General features: G+C 38.9%; 1 protein-coding gene across 1 annotated transcript; it reads right to left on the bottom strand.

Annotated features, from left to right (window-relative positions):
• Nucleotides 1–2,986: 2,986 nt before the first annotated feature.
• LOC138032667 (chitinase domain-containing protein 1-like) lies at nt 2,987–24,031 on the bottom strand. Its single transcript, XM_068880374.1, has 14 exons — nt 23,782–24,031; nt 18,569–18,712; nt 18,098–18,183; nt 16,985–17,031; nt 16,445–16,489; nt 15,612–15,718; nt 13,634–13,695; nt 13,005–13,097; nt 11,140–11,244; nt 7,823–7,959; nt 7,456–7,471; nt 6,344–6,424; nt 3,818–3,860; nt 2,987–3,174 (listed from the first exon to the last, which is right to left on the bottom strand). Exons 1-14 carry the CDS (start codon nt 23,923–23,925, stop codon nt 3,076–3,078), a joined length of 1,209 nt encoding a protein of 402 aa, XP_068736475.1. The 5' UTR covers nt 23,926–24,031; the 3' UTR covers nt 2,987–3,075.
• Nucleotides 24,032–25,131: the final 1,100 nt, after the last annotated feature.

Genomic DNA, 25,131 nt, shown 5'->3' on the forward strand with positions numbered 1-25,131 from the left:
CTACCAGCTCACCCTTCGCCTTATGCGATTTTTTTTCACCCATAAATCATCCATTATGAGGCATAGGGTGGCTTTGATGCAGATATGAATTAGTTACTATTCAGACAATTTTAGTCCTAGCAACAAGGAGGGACAATTGCCTCGTGAAACCAGTTTAATGGAACTTTGTCACTCGGCCTCCATGCTGGTCAAAGAAAATAGAGTTGGTACCCCAAGCCTCTACTTGATGTGCTTGGAAGCGAGTTCAGGGGGAGCAAAAAAAGTTTTCAGACCCTGCAGGACTCAAAATGATCGCCATGCGAAAAAGGGCCATGGTCTTGCTCTTACGAAAATCTATCCAAAAGGCCCGGAGCTGGCCTTCGAAGGAAATATAAATGTGACGAACTCAAACGGCGTCCAATCAGAAAGAGGCAATCAGCAGGAAGGCTTGAGGCCGGCACACGAGAACTTGTTACGCATTTCGACCGCTCGGAAGATATGAGATTTTAATTTTCTTCGAGGGCCAGCTTCGGGCCGTTTGGATGGATTTTCGATCGAAAAAAAGGGGAAGAAGGGTGAATCTTTTAGCCATTCTCCTGCGAAGGCAGCGTGACCCGGTGGTTAGGGCGCTTGCCTTGAGCTCTGAAGATCCCGAATTTAAGACCCGCTCTGACCACTCGTTGAAGTTTGTTCCAGGAAGTCCGTGGTTCAACTTCTCAGCTGCACTTGCAAATAGTCAACTGGTCTGCCTCCGGCCAGTTAGCCAATTAGGATTCTTAACAGCCGTTGTTGTTGTTTCTTTGTAGCTAAATTTTCAAAATTGTGGCAAATGAGGCAGATTCCAAAAGTGTATTGAAGAGCGTCTCCGATAGTTTTAAGATTCCTTGGCTTTATAGCAGAGAAGCACTCTTTAAAGGAAAGTATGTATTTGCAAGTCTTCCAACCGGGTACGGCTCTGATCTTCAGAGCAGCTGTGATCATTGCCGATGAGCTGTTTTCGTCGATAGGTACACGTCTCAAACCTTCATGGGCAACACGCTTTGTAGATTGTTCTTGAGAATGGCTAGGCTGGTTCGAGCAAGGCGTTGGGATTACATTGACTGGTAAGGGGATGGCGGGAAACGTTTTACTATACGTTACTATATTCACCTCGTGAAGATTCGTCAGGAGCGCTTTCGTTTCTTCAGCACTAAGAAACAATTCCTACAAATGTATGTAGACTCGATTTCCACTTTACACTCCATAGATAACAATTCCGCTCTTTAAGAGAAAGATTTTTACCATGCACAAAGTGCACACGAACTCATCGTAAAATCTCTAACGGTTTGATGTGGAAAAATAAAAATAAAAGTCAATCAAAACTCGTTTTATCGATGTAATGCTGGAGGGGTAATAACCAATCAAATCATTTTCAACACATTCCAGGAAAAATCAAGTGGTACTGAACACGCTTATCAACGGTAAATCGCAGATGCATGCTCCTCTCAGAAGGTCGTGGGTTCAATTTCCACCCTGGTCAGAGTTTTGCTCTGTCCTTGTGTGGGCCCATTTCCATTAGTGGGGCTAACGCTCACATGGTTCATATGGGGTAGAAAACTAGCACTTCACATTACACTCTAATCAGTCAAGTCTCTACACAGGCTATGTTTCATTGGCCCTGGAAAGCCCCCATGGGGCGCGGTCAATTATATACTTTCCACTCTTGTCCTTCTATTGAGAGACACAGTAAACAGCGAACTCGATATCTGCAAAAACGCTCAAAATACCAAATCTGGGTGAAAGAACGACAGTACACCGCGGGTAATACAACGTTTCTCTAGCATTGGTCCATACACATATTTATCGATGTATCGCTACAGAAAAAGCGAACAGTGAATCCAGTAAAGTTATTATAAAATTACAAACGGTTACACAAACAGATTATGCGGGCTCCCTGTGTTTATAATTCGCCATGTCTGAATTAAATGGCACGATTATTATACGGTGTATAAACTAGACCAAATGTGCTTGCTATTGTGGATAGGACAGTATATGTCAGATTTGTTTGGACAACCCTTCCGCCCCATGTAAGGTAATCTAAAACAGTCTTGGAATCTGGATTCCAAGTTCTCAACTCCAGATTCGTCTGTATAGATTCCGGATTACTGACATGGCCAGATTTCAGATTTTATCGGGATTCTATAAGCCTAGGACTGGATTCCCGAGTCCAAAGCCCGGGATTCCAGACTCAACAATGCAAACATTTTCCCGATTCGGAATGCACATTACGTTACATAGGGCAAAACCCTTTCAATCACGTAAATATGCCATTTGTTTTTGCATATTACGTGATGTGCAAACATGTTTTGTTTTGTTTTTTCACTTAAAAGATGGCGCACCAAGAACAAAAATAAATAAATAAACTAAAGAAAATCGGAGTTTGAATAAAATTTCCGGCTTTTTCGAGTGATAAGCACCCCGATTGTGAAGTTCAGTTCGAAACATTTCAAAAGTGTCAATCACTGTAGGCAAAAAATAGGTCATATTCGGAGTCGTGATTGATTGGTATCGATCCACACTTTTAGCTGTCCAAAAAGTGAGGCCTCAAATGTGATTGACAGCAGTCAAAAACGCAAACTTAGAATGAAATTTGAACTCAATTTGATTCCCTTTTCATAGCCCGGATGTCAATGAAAAGCAAAAGGAGGCTTAACTTTAACAATCGCAATCGCATGTTTTGTTTTGTCAATTTTTTGTCTCACACTGCGAAATTACCCTGCCCACCGTATTTGAATTTTCGCACATGTGAACAGAACCATAATTGAATAAAATTGAATGGAGTAGTGATAGCCTGAATTATACTTCAGTTGATCATAATCAACGTTGAGTGTGAACACGGCTCAAGACTTTCGTATGAATTCAAACATGTTTTATAACCCAAGAAAAGAAAATATTGACATAAGATAGAAGGGCAACGAAAGAACGTTTCTAAACTAAAATGGAAAAAAAAATCACTGTTCAAACGATCAATTCTTGAGGTTATAATTTTAATTATTAAAAGGGGCTTTACATAAGCTTTTTTTCTTTTAAATAGGATGAAGAATATTAAATTGTACATCACAACAATTCGTAAAAGTAGTCCAATCCTTGTCCAATTTCCCAAATCGAGATTCCAACTTCCAGCTCTTTTGCAAGGTCTAGTCGGACTTGTATGGACTTAGAAAAACAAACACACTGATATTAGGCATGTTCTCAATGAAGTGTGGAAAATAAATTTTGCGATTGTTTCAGTGCGTTTTTAGAGACTTAGCAGAGAGATATCAAGCCAAAGCGGCAATCAAAACAGTTGTCACTGAAGGAAACAACAACAAGAAGAGTTATCAATCGACCAAAGAAAACGAATCAATCAACCAATCAATCGTTTAATGTATCCAATAGCAGGTATAAACCTGAATTACAGGAAAGGTCAGAGACAGCAAACATATCTAGCATTGGTATTTAACAGTAACAAAGTTATTAAGACGAGCTGTGCGGCCTAAAGTTGGGTAAACAGTTTTGTTCCCTGAACGGAGATTACGATCATGCGACACGACAGTGGGCGAATAAAGAACTCTGAGAACTTCTTTAGCCTTAATGACAAACGACTTGCACGAATCTATCCTACGAACGTACAGTGGGTCAACCCCTACTAAGTCGAGCGCATCTTCGTATTGAAAACCGGGAAAAATTACTCGCATGAGTTTTCTTTGCCATCCTCTTACTCATTCTCGTTTCCAGAGCAGCGATTGTATTGGCCAGTGTTGCGGATCGAAGCGCTGGCCAAAAGGATAGCGTTACTGAGAACGAGAATGCCTCTTACCTTTAGCGTTGGGTAAAATACGACATGGTTTGCTCCTCCAGCGCTGCAAATTGACATTAGCAAATATCAGGAGTCGGTCGTCGGTCATTCGAAGTAACACGTAAAGAGGGAAATTCTACCCTGTAACCGCAGTGACACCCATTTCAAGTTCTCCACAAACAAACCAATTTTGAAATGCTAATAGTGAGTTCGTCGCGAATTATGGGTAGTGCCAGTCTGCTGAATGCGACAAACGATCAGTTCAGCGGTTAATTTAAAATCTAAGGCTATCTACCTGAAGTCTCTTAGAGTGTCTATCCGGCCTCCAGGGTTTTTATGGTTTTGGCATCGCCATACAGCGTAGATAAATGTCCCAAAAATAATTTTTCGATTCCGCCACTTTTTGACCCCGAAATCAAGCTTCAAAGTTTGCGGTTTGGACACGCCCAATCAAGTTCACCGCGTAATCGAAGATTGTTGACTCGTGAGGGCACTTCAGGAACGACTCGAAATTGGAAGAGAAAGCTTGACTACCTTCATAACCCGATCACCGTGTAGTTTCATTAATTAAGCGACGCTTTAGGACATCGTTTAGTGAGTGATGGAACATCAAACCGACTTTTCTTCTGAAGATGATGGAAACGGTCTTTCATCGGATTCGAACGAGGAGATAGAGCACGAAGATAAAGACTTATTTGACGGTGATGCTCCTTCCGATTCAGAAGAAGGCCCCTAGTGTCAAGAGCCACTGGCTGCTGAAGATTGGTTTCGTGAATGTAATCGTGAAAGGACAAAAATGGAAGAAAGAAAACAGCAGCTACAAAACTGGTTTGACATAATCGTACAAGAAAGCACGTGCATTAGTGGTGATAAAGAAAGGATCTGCCAGAATTTTTAGGTCTACTGCTTTCGTCGGTTCAGGATCTATATTTTTCTCTACTTGATCCGCAATGACAAAACTCTCAGAATCGTCAGTAGAAGGAGCTGAGAATCTACAGGTCTGTAACGAAAATAGAAAGCGTACTAGAGCACGCCAGAAGTGAAAAAAAAAAAAAAAAAAAGAATTGAAATGCCCGATTTTCATACAATGTTTAAAAAACGACGATGATTGTGGCGTGACATACCTGACGACGACTTCGATCGGATAAATCTTCTTCTCCCCAGCTATTGCGCGGGAACTTTGGTACTGGAAGAACACCAACGTTATCCTTTATGAGTGTTCGCTGGCATTTAAGACTTCCACACGATAGCCGCAGCGTGAAGTCCTCGGGAGCAAAGTGACAAGAACGGAGAGCATATGAATCGCTTGGTGCTCACTTGTCGCGCTTTAACTTCACGAAGTTCGTCCGTTTTTTTCTTTCTGGCCTTCACTTCACTTCGATCGTCACTATAAAAGGGAATGCTATGCCCTTCTTTGCATCAGAAATATTTGAACAACCCGAAACAGCACATCTATCAGGCATACTTTCCAAAGAGCCAGCAAAAGGAACAAAGCAAAAATGATCCTCCAAAAAAATTGGATTTGGTGCGCGGTTCCTAAACTGACGTCACAGTCGATTCTGGAACCAAGTCTCTTCCTGGTGCTGTCTCCCGGTCAACTTGATTGGGCGTGGCCAAAGTGCGAACTTTGAAGCTTGATTTGGGTCAAACAGTGGCGGAATCGAAAAATTATTTTTGGGGCATTTATCTACGCTTTATAGAGATAAGCAAACAATAAAAACCCTGGAGGCCGTATAGGCTCTTTAACTGTTTAGTTAGCCCATAACTTTTTTCCCCTAAATATATAGAGGATATTACACGGTGGACAGAAGATATGAATTTTAGGTTCGAGTGAGATATTGTTGTTGCCACGAAAACATAAGATTCATATCTTCGAGCTAACGTGTAATTTTCTTTTTATTTTATGGACAATAAATATACATGGAAGAGATTGAAATGCGGGCTTTAATACAAATACTGGTTATTAATACAAACAAAAATGCCTGGTGCCCAAATTATAAAAAGTCTTACATTGGAAGCAAGAATTTTTTTTTTTTTTTTTATGTTTGCTTGTAGTTTTCAGAGGAGTACTATCCTCTATTTCTCTTGTCTTGTCGCAACTTTCCAGAAATTCCATATAAACACCAATGAAATACCAAACCATTTCACTTCAATATGTTTTGTAGTCCTGACGTAAAATAACAGGGCGATTTATTATGTAACCATAGCAACGGTCACCTTTTCACGTGTGAAGATCTCATGTTTTCGCGCGAATATTTCATTGGTGTTTTTCATAATGATGAGGAATCTGTTGGCTGTTGGTAACGATGCAGGAAACAAATTTATAGTCGTGCTGACTCAATAAACCATTTTCGAATTTTCACGGCTGGACTGGATCAAGCATGAAATAGAAGCTAATGAGGGCAAATTAATTTGTGAGTGAAAAGATTTGCCCGCATTAGCCTCCATTTTATGCTAGATCCAGTCCACCCGTGAGAATTCGAAAATGGTCTATTCTTAATGGTCAGAATTCCTTACATGCATGACTGAAAGATGTTTTGAACTCACGCAAATGTAAATGAATGTTCAGCAACGCCTTCCTCCCAAACGAGTTTTTCAGTTTTATGTTTCTCTAGTAGTTCAATATATCTAAAAGGAAGAAAAAGTGCAAAACTTTTGAGGTGGCTCTACGCAGTTCCAACAATTGCGCGCACCGGCATCACACAGGACATGGGTTCGAATCCCACTGGAGCAAGCTGGAATTTATAGGTGTCTATGACAGACAATTTCTTAATTATTTGGAAAAGTGCCAGGATGACTTTTACCTTTCGCCTGTAACCCGCACTTTAAATGCACAGATCTTTCATTAACGGCTTATCTCACATCACGAATCTCCTATAGCTCAATGACAGAGCATCCAAACTACAGGGGCCCGTTTCTCGAAAGTCCCGAAAACTTTTCGAGCCAGAAAAGCCATCTGTGAAATTGCTTACCGCTTGTTTTGGAAAGCCGATCTTTTAACATGGTTTCAAGGTAACAAAAAGAAAATTAACTGTGAAGTTTGACGAATTAAATGCTCTCCGTTCTTGAGTTACAAAAGGAATTGTGTCACCCGAAAATGGCCCGTAAAGTTTCGGGACTTTCGAGAAACGGCCTCCAGGTCGTAATTCGGCTCCAGGCTGCAAAGGAGCAGACGGGTTTATTTCGAGTATTCCAGAGTGAGAGTCCGCCAAGGGTTAATTAACAATTATTCCATGAGCGCGCGTTGGATATGAGATGAAAGATAGCCAACGAGGCGCGTAGCGCCGAGTTGGCTATAATCATCTCGTATCCAACAAGCGCGAGTGGAATAATTGTTTTATTAAAAACGACTCCAAAATATAGAAAACTAGACTACAATAAAATTAAAAGGCCCAAAAAATCACGCATATGCTTGTCGTGTTGTCATGGCATAATGGCTCACAACTCATGATGGCTTAGCCAATCAAAACTCTCGAATTGCATTATCCAATGATCCAGTTTTTTTTTATAATGGCTGATAACCGAGATCCAGGGAACCAATGAGAAAGCTAGAATTGCATTATCTGAGGTTGAGAATTTAATGACATCAACTATCTCTTTTTCTACAATTACGCGAAATACAAAACACACAGCACGGTTTTCTTAATGAATGATCCTACCTTGATCCTAAGATAGCTGCTGACAACAATTTTTCATTGAAAAAAAAAAAAGAAAAGAAAGATAAAGTTAATAAAACAAAAAAGACATTAAACTGGACATTAAAAGATATATATACAAATAATGAAAAACTGTGATATTAAAAGAAATAGACCATATTCTTATTCTCAGGAACTAGCTTGGAACGGAGGCTAATGCGGGGGAATCTTTTCATGATCAAATGCAAATACTTTTTAATACATTCCCCCGCATTAGACTCCATTTCAGGCTAGTTCCAGTCCAATAATGACAATACGAATGCGGTCTATTAGACGGTGGGTACGATGGGTCATCGGTGGAAGTTCTTGCAATATGATTACTGGTACGTACGTTTTCCACCATTTGGTCCAAACTCTTGTCCATAGAAGTTAAGGCCGAGAAGGATTTTGGACCTCTGCTTTCCCTTCTCAGGACTCAGCGACAAAACACACTCTCTCATCCATTGCACAGGAGCATTCGGTCCTGGTCTGCAACATTTAAGGCAGGTATCGATACCGGGTGTACGTCTTTATCACGATGGCACATGTCTAACTGGCCAGCTTGGCCTTGTACTTCAGCTTACACAATGACCACTTAATTAGATACACGCTCAGTTTTGACATCCAACATGAAGTGTCCGTTTAAGTCCAAGCATACTAGTATACTAGTTATGTCTTTATCACCATGGCACATGTATGACTGGCCAGCTTGGCCTTGTACTTCAGCTTACACAATGATCACTTAATTAGATGCACGCACACTTTTGACATCCAAAACGAAGTGTCCGTCCGTTTAAGTCCAAGCATTTGCAACCCCTTTCCAACAATAACGCAAGGGTAGATGTTAGCGTTATTCTTAGCTTAGGGTATGAATGCAGCTTTTAATCCATACATGAGAAGCAGCATTTGGGGCCGGAGACTTTGTGACGTTGATTGTCTGTATTCCAATACACACGTGATATTCAAGTTGGGGACGGAGAAGAGCACGGGGACACTTCGTGATGCTTACATGTATTTACATCGGCGTCAGTGCATCTAATTTGGTACATTTCTGGACATATCTGTACACAATATGTAATCATTTTTTAGAGGACAGCAAAAAAAAACAGATTCTATTCTCGCCTTACCAACAACGATATCCACTCTAGACTGACCAACAAGCTGCTGCCGGGAAACCCAGGAAAGAGCCGCTGAGAAGTGACCCGCAAAATACGAGGAAAAAGCGTTTCATAACATTTGGAACTTCCATAACTGATAACTGATCGAGATTTTGAGAGATCGTGCATTAAAAAGAGACACAGGTATCTTATTCCAACTTCTAAAACCGTTCACCTGTTATGGTTCAGTTGCCAAGTTTACCTAGCTTCTTCGCTAACAGGTCTTTTATCGAACCGGTTTGGGCAGTAGCCCTCGTAATCTCTCTCCTCATTGGAATGTGGTAGCTCTCTAGCTCTACTACCCTTACGTCAAAGTCCCTATTCCTGTTCAGTCTTTTGTGTCCGAGGCGTGAGTAGCAAGCCAATAGACCTTACTCACGATGGCCGCCATGTTGGATTTGCTATTATCATGCAAATTAGCTACACACTTCTGAGGGGGCAAAGAATACAAGTTCGAGAGGTTTTAACGAACATCTTAGCCACACAGATGATTTTTTTTTTTTCACGGTCATTGAATGTTTCTCACCTAAGTAGTAAAACAGAATGATTACACAAGTTACTTCGATGTTTTTTTTTTTACAGTGAAAAATGAGGAGATAACGAAGTAGAAAGTCAAAATGTCAAAGGCAATAAAAGATATAAAATTATTATAAATGGGACTTAATTCTAAATTCTAAAATGTACTTTTAGAAATGTTATTTCAATATTTGGACGAGACGATTTTTCGCAATTTGCCTTTTTTTCCAATATTTGCCCCCCAGCATAACACATGGCTAATTTGCATGACAATTTGAAAACCAACATGGCGGCTATCGTGAATAAGGCCTATTACATTGTACCAGAAACCCATAAGGGTTGAAACGTGTAACGGCCCCTTGTGTGCTTGGAAACAAGCTTCTGAATATTCGATTTGCTAAGTACCATATTTGGAACAACAAGAGCGAGGGGTTTCCAAATATGGTACTTAGCAATGAAACATTCAACCAATCAGTTCGCACTGAATATTCGGAAGCTGTGAACGCGCGTTACACGTTTCAACCCTTATGGGTTTCCGTTTAAGTCCAAGCATACTAGTATACTAGTTATGTCTTTATCACCATGGCACATGTATGACCGGCCAGCTTGGCCTTGTACTTCAGCTTACACAATGATCACTTAATTAGATGCACGCACACTTTTGACATCCAAAACGAAGTGTCCGTCCGTTTAAGTCCAAGCATTTGCAACCCCTTTCCAACAATAACGCAAGGGTAGATGTTAGCGTTATTCTTAGCTTAGGGTACGAATGCAGCTTTTAATCCATACATGAGAAGCAGCATTTGAGGCCGGACACTTTGTGACGTTGATTGTCTGTATTCCAATACACAAGTGATATTCAAGTTGGGGACGGAGAAGAGCACGGGGACACTTCGTGATGCTTACATGTATTTACATCGGCGTCAGTGCATCTAATTTGGTACATTTCTGGACATATCTGTACACAATGTGTAATCATTTTTTTAGAGGACAGCAAAAAAAAAAAACAGATTCTATTCTCGTCTTACCAACAACGATATCCACTCTAGACTGACCAACAAGCTGCTGCCGGGAAACCCAGGAAAGAGCCGCTGAGAAGTGACCCGCAAAATACGAGGAAAAAGCGTTTCATAACATTTGGAACTTCCATAACTGATCGAGATTTTGAGAGATCGTGCATTAAAAAGAGACACAGGTATCCTATTCCAACTTCTGAAACCGTTCACCTGTTATGGTTCAGTTGCCAAGTTTACCTAGCTTCTTCGCTAACAGGTCTTTTATCGAACCGGGTTGGGCAGTAGCCCTCGTAATCTCTCTCTTCATTGGAATGTGGTAGCTCTCTAGCTCTACTACCCTTACGTCAAAGTCCCTATTCCTGTTTAGTCTTTTGTTTCCGAGGTGTGGGTTGCAAGCCAATACACCTTATTCACGATGGCCGCCATGTTGGATTTGCTATTATCATGCAAATTAGCTACACACTTCTGAGGGGGCAAACAATACAAGTTCGAGAGGTTTTAACGAACATCTTAGCCACACAGATGATTTTTTTTTTCACGTTCATTGAATGTTTCTCACCTAAGTAGTAAAACAGAATGATTACACAAGTTACTTCGATGTTTTTTTTTACAGTGAAAAATGAGGAGATAACGAAGTAGAAAGTCAAAATGTCAAAGGCAATAAAAGATACAAAATTATTATAAATGGGACTTAATTCTAAATTCTAAAATGTACTTTTAGAAATGTTATTTCAATATTTGGACGAGACGATTTTTCGCAATTTGCCTTTTTTCCAATATTTGCCCCCCAGCATAACACATGGCTAATTTGCATGACAATTTGAAAACCAACATGGCGGCTATCGTGAATAAGGCCTATTACATTGTACTTTACGAGAGCTCTTCCATGCATCGCTTATGGAACTTAGGACCTCTCTCCCCAAATGACAGTGCTACCCGGTATCCATGCAAAGAGAAGGGCATGGGTATTCATGTTTTACCTTCCATGCGAAGAGTAGTCATAAGTCATGAGACTAAATCCATCCAACACTGGAGCTAGAAGCTCAAAATCATGCTTGTCAAATGCTCCAGGCGTCTTCATATTGCTGCAATAAAGTAGCACCAATGTAATAAAACAAAACAAAACAAACAACAACAACAACAACGAAAAACAGTTCTCACTTTCCATAACCAAGAGTACAAAACAAAGTAGTAAGTCTATGCCAAGGTATTTTCAAAGACTAGGCCATCATCACAGGAGATTGTAAATCGGTTCCGGATCACTCAAGCGAACGATACCAATCTCGAGGGATACAATGAACTATGAATAAGTCACGATTGATTTCGTGGGAAAAATCAACCCAAAAATATAGAGATTTATAGCAAGATAAAGCATCACCTTTACGTGAAACGCGAATGGCAAAGTGACCACATGACTACGATTTTCTCACCATTTTTTGCGTTTACTGGTTGCCGCTTGCCGTTTCTACGAGCAAGAAGGCATTTTCGCGCTTGCCGTATACGTAGAAATTCCTTCTCGTTTTTCTTTTACGTGATAACAAGTTGAATATGAGAAAAAAAATCTTGAGCCCACGACCACTTTCCGGTAAGTTAAACAAGGAAAATTAGGGATCATGGTTAAAGACATGAACCCACGACGGAGAGCGAACAACTCCCATACTACATGTCACGGCATTTTTACAGACCGATCTATTTTAGATTACCTTTTCCCTCTGGAAAAAAAATCCGTTCGGGTCCGCTGACACAATGACGGCAAGTTAGTTCCTTGTGATTGGTCATCGGGCTCCCACGGGAGTCTCACTCGCCGGAAATTCAATCGAAAAATAAATCGGTCTGTGAAAACGCCGTGACAGGAATATATGGGAGTTGCTCGCTCCTACTCATGGGAACCTGTTATAGAAAGTTCTTAACTAACTTCGTACCGCAGTTTTCTTCAAGAACTCACGTTGACTTTCTGTTGACTCAGAAAACAGCTTCATCGAAACTCGCAAAATTTGAAATGTAAAGATTTTCATTTTACATAGCGTCTTTTTCTACAAGCAATTAAAAAAAAAAAAAAAACTCCGAGATTCTGTTTAACAGAGTTCATTTCGAGTTACCGTGGGTCACGCGAAGTTAAAGTCACAAGCTTCACTCCATTTTACGTGAAAAGTGCATGAAACGGGAAACCGAGTCGTTTCACGTTTCACGAAAACGTGAAGCTAATTATAACTACGTGAAACGACAAACAGCAAACGACAGGCTGCAAAAAAGCATGGTAATTCTCTTCTTCTGTTGTACCTTTTCCTTTTGACAAGTTACTCATTTCTCTAGCTAGCAGATAGGAAATGAGCTAAAACGAACGTTTGCCGTTAACGCGATGGAGGGAGTGCAGGGCTGACGTAGTGGTGAGAGCAATTGCCTCCCATCAATACCATCTGTCAGGCACTGGTCAATTTCCATAGCCTTTAACCCATCTTAGCCCAAAGCCCTTCTTTGTAAAATTCAGGTGTTTCTAAACGGATATATTGGTGACTCAACAATACACGGAAAAATCCAAACGATTCTGACAGGATTCTAATCTACGAACTGAACTAATTCGGATGCTCTACCATTGAACTCTAAGAGAATTCGGATGCTACGCCATTAAATCATAATAATGCTGGGACTGAAATTTGGGTAAAAGTGCCCTCATGATTCTCGCAAATTTAGTAGAGGAACTGGTAAATGTTACCAAAGGTAAACCAAAAGAGACATGGTGACCCAGGGATACTTGTAAAAAAAAACCCAAGTGCTTCTCAAGCATCCCACGTCAACGCTCTTTAGCGTCTTGTCTAGTTTGTTTTAGCGCGGTGTTTGTGTTTACCTGCCATAGAACGGAGGCGGGATGACCAAAATAATTTTCATTTTTTCGTTGTGAAGAAAATCTGCCAACTTGCTAACCAAAAGATACAAGTTCCTGTCGGAAAAAGAAAAGTACTTTAAAGTTTATGTACTTTCATTCCTTTCAATATCTACAGAGAAAGTTCGGATTTGCGGTACAACACGACCAAAGGACCAAGTGCATGACATTTCAATTTTCGCGAGAGTCTCGCTCCAGCCTTGTCGCATTCTCAGAAGTTGCGATCGCGAGAATTGTCCTATATAAAGCAAAACATACTAATTCTTAAAGTCGTTTAATAATAAATGACATAAGGAAAGATAAAAAAATAAAATTATAACTGGATATATATAAGAGAAGCGCAGTCCCTCTACTGTGCCACTTTATTCAAATACCTAAAAAAAAGAACAATTTTTAGGGTAGAATATTGAAGGCAAAAAAAAAAACAACAACAACAACAACAAAAGAGAAAGTAATCTCGAGCCCGTCTTTTCTCCTCAATCTTTATACACTCCACTTCTCGCTCGCTCCGACTGGTCATCGCGCGAGATTTACTCACGATAGCAAACTATACTTATCGGTGAAATTTTGCAATGGAGTGATTTGATACGTACTCTTTGCCATCACCATTGTATTGACTCCACACTTCTAAAGTTAGACCATCAAATTGATTCGCCTGAAATCAAATCGAAAAGGGGTATAGGAAAAACTAACACATAGCTCCATTCAAGTTGGCTGGTCTTCTTTAGCTAAAAACAAAAGGGTTAACGCTGATCAGCCTTATAAATGATTTGGTGTTCGTAGCGACTCAGTTGCTCCTTCCACTGGACGGGATGTTGGTTGATCGCGGTGTCACCACAAACAAGTTATCGCCGAAAGCCATATATTAATGGATGATGAGAGACAGAAACACTGTGACAGATCCGGCGCACTTAACACCCATACCATCGCGCTTCCCAAGCAGATCAATTATACATGTACAATGTATTTAGTTTGAAACAATTGGTTTAATAATCAAACGAGTTGACACAGGAGACAGTCCATGTTGTCCGACGCTGCAATCCACCAGAGACTAAACAATTGCACGGCTTTCCTGGCTTTGCCAAAGGAAAAAACAACGGTTCCCGTTTGTTCACCGAAGTTCAGTCCTATTGGACGGGATTAATATATGGACGAGTAACCGTTTATGACTATCAAGCGCTTACGCCCCAATACATGTATGTGGAGTGAGCTTAAGTACATTTCAACCTGACTCGAGCGTTTTTCTCCGGGTACTCCGGTCTTCCTCCTTCATCAAAATTGACTTATTTCTTGCTGCTCTTGCCTATCATGCTGTGCTCCAAGATCAAACATGGTACTTCTAGCAGCTGTCGAAGGCGTCTTTTAATGCTTTTGGCCTGATCACATTGATAATGATGACATAATAATAATAATAATAATAATAATAATAATAATAATAATAATAATAATAATAATAATAATAATAATAATAATAATAATAATAATAATAATAACCAACAGGAGAAGGTGATAGCACTAGAGATGAGCTGTCCATGGATTGATAACCGAACAAGTAAGGAAGAGGAGAAGACAGCCAAGTATGCCCCCCTAAGATGGGAGATAAAGCGACAGTACCCTGGGTACGATGTGCAACAATACAACATCATTGACGTGCTAGGTGGATGGTCCACAGACATGGAGGAGGGAATGAGGAATTTACTCGGGTCAAGAGTGAGAACTAAAGGAGTCCTGCTAAAGATGCAGAAATCGGTCTTATCAAGCTCTCTTAATATTGCCCGCACTTTTAAAGTAATCACATAAACTTTACGAGCAATATAACACGAATTTCATTTCAGCAAAGGATATTATTGTAAAAAAAAAATATATATATTATTATTATTATTTTTTTTTTTTTATTCTTTTTTTTTTTTTTTTTTTTCAATTTTAGCAATCACTTATTTTATATTTTCCCTTAGTTTAATAGATTTAAGTGGATAATACTTTTAGAAAGATATTTGTAAATAGGACTTGAACATGGTGTTTTTAAGGAGCTCCTGGGTTACGATTAACGCCCCAGGTAGCTTTAAGGTATTGACATTCAAAAGTTTCAAACTGTCATAATAATAACAACAACAACAACAACAACATAGCGGCCGAGCAGTGGCGCCGGGGCAACACTGAAAAGTATTTCAGAATACTAAAGTTGCTGATGTTTGTATCCAAGCAGAGGTGACTTAAAGCGAAATCTCTACATTTATTTTGAAGCAAATAATAATAAAATAATAATAATTGCACTAGAAATGAGCTGTCCGTGGGTGGCAATCGGGCGCAGAAAGATGAAGAGAAGACAAGGAAATATGGCCCTCTGAGATGTGAACTTAAGCAGCAATATCCCGGATACTGTGTTAAGCAGCACATCATCATAATCGACGTCCTTGGGGGACACTCCCACTTTGGCATAATAATGGTAATTTGGGCTTAAAGACCGCACTAGCTCCCTTGTGAGTTAATTTCCTCAATAATAATAACGACATTGACGATGACGATGACAATGAAATATTATGAACTTATTGATCCACCTCACCTACTAACCTTGAGGAAAGATACAATTGTATCCATAAGTCCTTGCATTGCAGTTTCACTTGAGAAAATTATGTGAAAGTCGTTGAATGTCCACCCATCAAACAATACTCTAGGAACTGAATAGCAAAAAATGTTTAGCGATAGGGCTTTTTTGTTGAACATACAAAACATGTTACTCCTTTTGTTTAATTATAGTAAATAACGGTAGCTTGGGTGTTTATATAGCCTGCAAGCAAGCTCTTCCGTTGAAAGTTACGCGCGGTCGAAATACAATGTACGTACCTGTACTATAGGGGCTTGGTTACTACTTTCTAAAGGAACTAGTAATCAACCACCATATTTCAACCACCCGCCATTTCAAAGGAACAGCCTGCTTGCAGGCCAATGTTTAAGTCGCTACATGATTGGTCACCAAAAATACATTTAGTACCGTCCGGTAACATGCAATTGGTCCCTTTCAAGGCCTGCGCAGCCCTGATTGCATGGTCTTAGAAATTTCTTAGGTTTTAGTATCACTATACATACACTAAATTGAGAAAGCTTTATTCTCGCCAGAATAGTAAAAAGAAAGAGAGGTTGGTTTAGGGTCAATCTTCCACGTAATAAATGGTGCAGGGAGTGGGCAGAATGCAGTGTTAGCATTTCAGTGACTGGGGTGTCAAATGCCTGTAGTAGTACAGTGCTGAATATGTTGTTCTGAACGAATTTCTGATAAAATGCATGCTAAGACATGAATAAATAAATAAATAAATAAATAAATAAATGTTACATTTCTGAGCAGACAAAGCCAATAACTGCCGGAAGTGACATTCACCCAAACTAGAAGTGACCAGAGCTCTCACCCATTCTAATGTGATCTCCGCCTTTTCGAACATCCGCCAGCCATCCTGCATGGGTGGAGCAAAAATGATGATAATAAACAATGCAGATTTAGGGAGGTTATTGATTCAGTTTAGAAACTAATAAATCAATTCAATGAGTTTTTCATTTATAAGTGATTGGTTCAAACATCCCGCACCGCCAGTAGGAAGTACAACCACACGATGCGCATCTAATCCTTCGCAAAAGAAAGTGCAAGAATCGTAACTCCTAGAGCATCCAAACTCATATAATCAAAAGATAAGGAGATAACTCGGCAGATTTCGAGGATCCTCAGCTCGAGTCACCATTGAGAAATAAATCTATTTCATTTCTGACTGGTTAAGTTTGCCGTTCGTGTCTTTTGCGTTTTTAACCCCAGGGTTGTGCGGGTTAAATCACTGACAACCGCTCCTTCGCTATCGTACTAACTGTGGAAACTAAAGCGCTGGCCATTGAGGACACACACACACACACACATGTACATATAATTATACATAGCATAATAAAAAGACAGCCCAAACCCTGATCAATGTCATGGCCTCCTTCTATTGCAAAAGTGCCTGTTTTCCTGCAAAATAATCAGTTAACATAGACTAGTTGGAAACACAGAAACCTTTATCTCTCGTTTTTTTCTTTTACTGATTTCGCAGGTTTCCTCTTGCTCTCAGCAGTCGCCGTCTTTCACGCTGAGCATTGCTCTTTTTCTCTCTCTTTTTCCCTTCTTTCCTTGTTGTACGACATATAGTATATACATATACATATACATATGTTTTGTTGCCTTCTTCAAAAAGTTTGCTGCGCGCTTTACTAAAACACAGTGATAAAGGCACTTAAAGCTGACCACGCAAATTTTAGGCAAAAGAAAACGCGGGTTCCAGAGGTGAGACACTTCGGGTATTGGCTTACATGAAAAGTTGAATGCACGGACAGACGGACATACGCTGAGGTCATAATCAAAAATCAAAACAAAACTTTCCCGCGTCGATGGGTTACCATAGTCTTAGCCATGGTGCACCGCGACTTTGGCGCGTTTCGCTCGGGCCGCTAATAACTTTAGGTAATTTAGCACAGAAATCTACTCTAGGTTTTCTTTGACTACTGTTTCTGTAATAAATAAACAGCCTGGCAGACTCCTGAAGAAATTATTGCTTAAATTAATTTCAGATAATACCAATATTTCTTAAATAATTGAGAACAATGAAAGTTCTCTAATTAATGTCCTTCGATCTGCACAAGAACTGGGCTGCCAATAGTTGTTAATTTAAAACATAATTGTAATTTAATGATCACAGAATAGTCTTGAAAAAGAACTAGCCCACCATTATTCGTGACATTGAACAAAAATACGTATTGGGGGTGGGGGGGGGGGGGGTGCATTAATATGATGAAAATCTGGAGTGGAATGTACAAAAAACTAAAGGACAATTTCCAATGAATTCATTGAAATTTGACTGAATCTATTCCCCAGTCTCTACTGTCCATTTTTTTAATGACAAACACCGGAGCAGGAAAGAAGACCTTTCTTTTCTCTTGCCCCACTTTACTGCTCGCCTTATTTTCACTGTCACAAACAACAACAACAACAACAACAAACTGTCGGAGCCTAGCTGCTTCCAGGCTACCCAGATACTCACCTTCTCTTGACTTGCAGCCACACTGGAGATACATATGTAAACTTTGTGCTAAATACCTTTGCTATATCATAGCCATGTGAATTCCACTAAAAGAAAACATTTAGACTTACTAATCTATGTACAGCTTTTATACATTAACAGCTTTAAAGTTGAAACCTGTCTACTGGTGGTCTTACAGTAATTTGCGGGCTGTCAAATAATAGAGTGGTGTTTGTTTGTTACTTTTGCAACTCTTAAACGTAACAACTGGTAGGAATAGCTATTCATCTTTTCGCCAATTCCAAACACAACCCAATGTTCGCATCCTCTCCCATTTTCTAACTGCTAATATGTTAATGTTACATGATGCTAATCTGTGCTTATATAACATCCACACTTATTCAAAGGGTTATTAATAGTACATTAAGTAACTAGTCATTGATATATTCATGAGATTATGATATTTTAAACAATACTGAACATCACACTTACTGGAGTGACATATACCAAAACTTCCCCTTGAAAATTAATTTCTGTAGCATTTTTGTAGTATAAACTGTGGAGCTTGACAATATCTCTTGTTCTTGGATTTTCAACTACTAATCCTCTGGCAGTGACATTTGTACCTGGACTGGTCTAAAACCGAAAAAAAAAAAAAAAACAAATATTATCTTATTTTCAATCAATCAATCAATTTTAATTTAAACTCACACAAACATTAATTTACAGTGTTGGAGAAAGAAAAATAAAATATACATATGAATATTTACAAATTAAATATTGAAGAAGATACATAGTACTAATGAAATATTACAATTGTGATTAAGAAGTAAAATGTTAGGGGAAAAGAAGAAAGGATAAATGGTAAACAAACAGTTTTAATACAAGATTGATTGTGATGAGTTCACCAATGTCTTGAAAAGCAATTATGCAAACACTCAATCAATGGCATTTATTTTTTCAACGGGCCTCTGGAGCAGGGCTGGACAATCTGTGAGACAGCGAGCCATGCAAATCTCGCATTTAAGTTTAAGAACCTATTTCAAATAGCGGCGATAAACAGTATTTAGGTCTAAGCACCCATTTTTAATCAGTTAGCCTTCAATAACTGTGTGACTTGCATGTTGACCTGCATGGTTTACATAATTAATGACTTGCATGACTCGCAGCCATAGCTCACACCTTGACTCGCATTAGACTCGCAGCCAATTGGCTGACATGGCTCGCTGGCTCGCACATTGTCCTCACTCCTCTAGAGCCAGGGTGCCACAGTTGGCCAACCATAAAAAAAATAAACTGAAAAAAAGGATGGAAATCAACCAATTATAGTGGAGTGTTTTCTGGCCCATTCTTTTTTTTTTTTTTTTGACAATCAGACTGATTGACAGCACTAAAAAACAAAACCAATGATTAGATTTTGAAGTTATGTAAGCACAACAATTTATAATTACTATGAAAGGTGCCATACATAAAGCAATCTTTCAGATGATAATTATACATGGTGTGGTAAGCAGAGCCAAGAGTGCATTCCACAGTTCCTCTTAGTACCTCTTAGTTTCATTTTCTCATGTACTTTGATTAATAAAAATTAATATGGAAAAATGTCTTAATTTGAATAAGATATATTATAAGGTATACAACGTTATTGTATTTTTGTGCAGATATTTCTAAATATAGACCTGTACTATCACTTTTCCTGGCAAGAATGATTCATTTTTCTCAGTCTTTTTTTACTGTGAATCATGGCTCATGGCTTTTCCACTTCAATGTAAGACAATGTGACAGTCATTACTTTTTTGATTGACGAGGAAAATGGAAAGCAGTTGCTGACACTGAGTTGTGAAAGTAGCTTGCTTGACCCACCATTAGATCCTGGGTTTGATTCCGGCAGACACATATTGCTTGAGACATCTGGTTCTCTATTTCTCTGCTAGCAGAAGTTTCGTTTCTTTTTTTTTGCATTCGCTGTGCTGGCGAGCACAGGAAAAGAGACCTCTGCCATGGGTTGAAACTCTGATGCAACCACCGTCAACAACCGTGGATGGCACTCTTCAAATTGCATACTCTATTGTATGTTTTCTGGTGTCTGACACTTGCAGACTGCAGACTAACCTTAAATCACAGTTATTGAAAGCTAACTGTTTTAAAATGGGTTCTTAGACTGTTTATCTTACCGTTTATCAGCATTATTTGAAATGGGTGCTTAGACTTAAATAATACACTTCATTAGCACTATTTGTAACACGCTTATGTTTGCTGACGGATTGTGACTTGAGTCCACTGTGCCCACTCACTCGCTTATGCCAAAATGCAGACTACAAACCAAGGATAAAAGATGGTGGTCCCCTCAATATTATTGAGAGATAACTGTAAACAGGCTAGTAAGTTACCTGAATGTTATTTAGGCCTAATTGATGGCTTATAACCAGATTGATATTCCGGCTAACCGAGTTTTCATTTTACTGATGGTCTGCACAGTAAGCAATCTGCATTTTTTCAGTGTCCCCTGTTGCCAGTGTGCATACATGTATCTTTACAGTAATTCCACTTTTGTCAAGTGAACCCAAAACAACATGAAGTATCAGGTAAACAGGCACGTAGCGTGGTCATTTTTTCAAGTACGCACAAGTACATATGATCTAGAAACCTAAGTAAACTGAGCGAAAAATACTGCACGTTCTTTATTTTTTGTTGAAATAGTTGTGTGAATACAAGCAAAGAACAAAGCATCTTGCCCTTATTTTGAGCAAACTTGGTGCAAACAGAACATTGTTTTGGTTGTGCTAGCGTGACTGGAATTGTCAAGAACATTCTCGGAACGTCGCTCCTTAATGTCACGAACGTTCTTGGAACGTCGCTCCTTTGCAACCTCGCCTTTTTGTTGCACGCTGGCCAAACAACACTGCATTGTTAGTGCAAAAAAAGGTACAATGCAAAACTAAGTTAGAACATGGTATAGCTTTTGTTTTAGTTTTTAGAATTTAATCAAAGTGGTGCTTTCATCACGAAATCTTGGTTGCGTACTAGGTAGTAAAATGTTAAGAATAGAAACAATTGCTAAAAATTTCAAAATTTTCTGGTCACTTCAAGTACGCACGTGCGTATATGCGTATAGGACGCTACGTGCCTGGGTAAAGATTCCATCACGAAGTGTAACCGCTATGCAAGCTCCGAACAAAGTCAGTTTCAACCTGCAAAGGCAGCGCTAGAGGTCTCTTTTTACATAGTCTTCAGCCCAGTGAACACAAGAAAAGAGACCTCTGCTAGCATGGAAGTTCTCTATAGCATTAACACTTCTTCAAGAAGTTTCTCTCCATGACCTACTGAAGTTTTTTCCTATCATACAAAGAAAGAAAAGAAAAAGCAATAACAACAACAACTTTTTGGTTTGATTCAATTTTGAGCTTCCCTGAGTGGTAGAGATCTTGTAGTCAGCAATATAATGAATGTATTATTTTTAATTTGTTGTAAATTGCAAACCTAGAACAATTCCTTAAATAAGAACTTGTCATTAAATTTACATAATTTTTAAAACAGTACTATACACGTACATGTACATGTATGTGTGCAATGATTTGTTAAACTCAAAGTGAAAATAATCAACAAAGTTATTAAAGGCCCACATTTGCCAAAAATTCATGACAAACCATGAAAGAAATTTGAGTAACATGAAATTACAAAAATATGAGCAGACATGTTGTGTCCCACGTGATTTGCCTGAGTGCATTATGAGCCAATAAGATCACGCATTTGAACAAGTCATCATTTGAAAAAGAAAAGAAAGCACTATGATCATATGACTTTTGGGTGAATATAGGCTTTTAAGAGTAATTTAACCCATTTACCTACCCCATAGAGTAACACTGAGAGTGACACCTATGACCTTACTCTGTCTAACATACACGACAAGATTTTACTCGTCAATGGGGGTTCGAGGGGGGGGGGGGGGGGGGTTGATTTAGGGTTAAGGAAGCCTGAAAAAAAGGGACTTAAACCCATGACCACAGTAGACCACGTAGACCATCCTGGCCACCTCAGACCTGCTAAGTCTTCATTCACATAATGTACCATATATTAAAGTGAATGAAAGACAAAAATGCATTGACAGTCATATATTAATATTAATTTTTGAACTGTGGATTTGACTAGTTTAATAAGCAAAATTAAGATGATTGTCACGGTCTCATTGTGGTGTTTACAGCCTGCAAGCAGGCACAATCCAGTCCCTCAGAAAGCCTCCTCGCAGGAAATTTAAACAGTGTTACGTCCTAGCTTTTTCCATATGAAAAGGTTTGTAACAATGAAATTATTTTTTTTAAGTTAGGGTCAAAGGCAGACAGTCAGTTCCATTAGAGCATGTATTTGTAATGTATTACTGAATCAATATAAAGTACTTATAGTTAACCATATAGCATTACAGACTCAATTAATATTGTCCCCTCATTTTTTTTTTGCTAGATATACATTACTAAAAGGCTCAAAATTGGAATCAGGCAATTGTCGACTTTGATTAATACAGTATACAAGTGTTCAAAAGTACATGTACACTGTAGAACAAATTATCCAGTTTTTAATTTTCATTAATTCCCAGGTTCTTAACCATGGAGATAAGTGAAATGTAAGATCATAATTTAAGGAAAATATAAGTTCACTTATTATCTGTTACTCCACAGAGGTGTCAAATGACTGATGTAATCATTTAATTCATTAATTTTAAAGAAGCACTGCCTTGTTATGATACTGTACATGTCAAAAAAGCAGACGTGGTAACGTTTTTTTTATTTTTTTTATTTTTCTTATATTTACCTTCACAAAATCCTTTGAGGGTCAGAGAATGTGGAGTACATATGCTACTAACTTCAAACACCTAAGCTGTACATGTTCTGACCTTTACGTTTGTCACACTGACTGAAATTCAGTGAAAAATGTATTAATTAACTGGTCAGTGTAAAATGCAGACTGCAGACCAGGGGTAAAATGCAGACTGAGCTTATAATGTACATTTGTACTACTGTTGAAAAAGCCCAAACCCTTTAGAAATGCTAACTTTAGGCCTAATTAGGCATAAAACAATATTTAGGTTTAACTGTTAGCATTTCTAAAGGGTTTGGGCTTTTTCAACAGTTGCATGATAACCTCAGTCTGCATTTTACCCAAGGTCTGCAGTCTGCATTATACAATGACCGATTAATTAACATACACAGTAAGGTTGAACCCTATCTATTAGCATAATGCACAAGGCTAAAATGCATGCAGGTGATTCAATGTTGCTGCTTGAAAATTTATTATATATCTACGACTGTAACTAAATAATTTTATTTTTTATTGTGGTTGTTGTTATTTTTATTTTTGGTCACAAGAGAATGAAGGGTAAAAACATTCAAATATTGAATACTCATTACTCATTCATATGATGATTTGGTCCGAAGCTCCGTAGATGAAGTGTCTAATAAATAAAACATTTCCTCATCCGTTAGCTATTATTCAATGCACGCTAACTTTTTATTTATTTTGAATCGAACAAAAATAATTGAGATATGGCGCGTTCTGCAGATTTAAATTTGATACACTCATTTTAATATGTCTAACACCAGCAAGGAAAACTATCAGTATCTTGTGGATGTCACACGACTTATCAGCTAATATGAGAGTCTCTTTTACCAGAGCTTGATAATCACCTACAAAAATAAACAATCAATCCTTACCGTTCGTCTTTTTTCGGTAGTTTTCTTATCTTTCTTATCTTTCTTGTCTTTCTTCGACAAAGTTCCACACACGTGGAAGACGGAAATCCAACATGTTAATGTCACGCACAGTAAAACTGCAAAAATTATTTTCTGCATGATCATCGGCAGCTTCGATTTGAGCGCTGGCAAGTAGCTATGCGATCGACGACGCTACTATCAAGATGAAAACAGTGTGTGTTATAAATGAAACAATCGTTTTGGAAAGTAATTAGGAAAATTATTCATAAGTGACTGAAACGTGGGCTCAAGTTCATTTTCACTGAGGGAGGGCTGGAAAGGATGGAAAGTGTTCGAACGACATAGCCTTGTTCCGAGGGAAAAAAGGTGACTTAGAATGCCCATAGGGGACTATTGCTTTTTTTTGTCTTGATTTCTTTTACGTTAAACGTTCAATGACTGAATCGCGGTATGACTCGGCGAAGAATTCTTACATTCCCCTGGCACGTACCCTGGAACTTGCCGTCCGTTGAGTCACGCATCTTCTATGCGCGGGTTCCGGTTATGTGACACCTGCGATCAGGCCAGTTTCAGCTTCGCCCAATTGTTCCCACAGTAACGTACCACGCGAAACTAGAATAGAGCCTGATCGCAGGTTAGGTTATGTATCAGGAAGTCACTCACACCCTGCATTTTTAAAAGATCTTCAAATTATATTACAAATGAGAAATCATGCAACAGGACTTTTGCACACTTTCATCATGAAGATTTTGTATGATCTGGGACCAAGCAAAGCGATATCGTCCTTCTTCCATATGCAGAAATGGCGGACTACCTAAAGATATGATTGCATCATTTGTCCAAGTCGTAAATGGTTATATAGAGGTCTATAGAGGACCTAGCGTATGCCATGATCAAGAAATTTTGACCAGAGGTGACGAAATCGAAGAATTTCCAGACATTCCAACCTCTAAACCCTCAAAAGGTGGGACACTAGTTTCCAGATATGAATGATACAAATCCCGCCAACTTCGCATTAAAGAGCCCGCGACTATGGTGGCTGCTTTTTTCAAGCCAATGTACGTTATGTAGCCCTTGCAAAACGTGTATAAATTTGGAGAGAACAGAAAATTACCAAAAAATACTCGCGAATTGATCGAAGAGGAAGTTGGCAATTGCTTCAGATATTTAGAACTACCCAAACGGAATTCATTCATGATGCTTCTCGTGACGTCACCTATTGTTATTAATATGCCAAACAGAACCCAATTGGCTGTTGAAACAATGAATTCCTTTGTTCCTTGGTTGGCAAATTTGAATATCAAAAGAAATGTGACGTCAATGTTTGTAAACAAGAAATATCGCTATTTA

The sequence above is a fragment of the Montipora capricornis genome, chromosome 14 (genome assembly GCF_036669925.1).
Source record: "Montipora capricornis isolate CH-2021 chromosome 14, ASM3666992v2, whole genome shotgun sequence".
Taxonomy (NCBI): Eukaryota; Metazoa; Cnidaria; class Anthozoa; order Scleractinia; family Acroporidae; genus Montipora; species Montipora capricornis.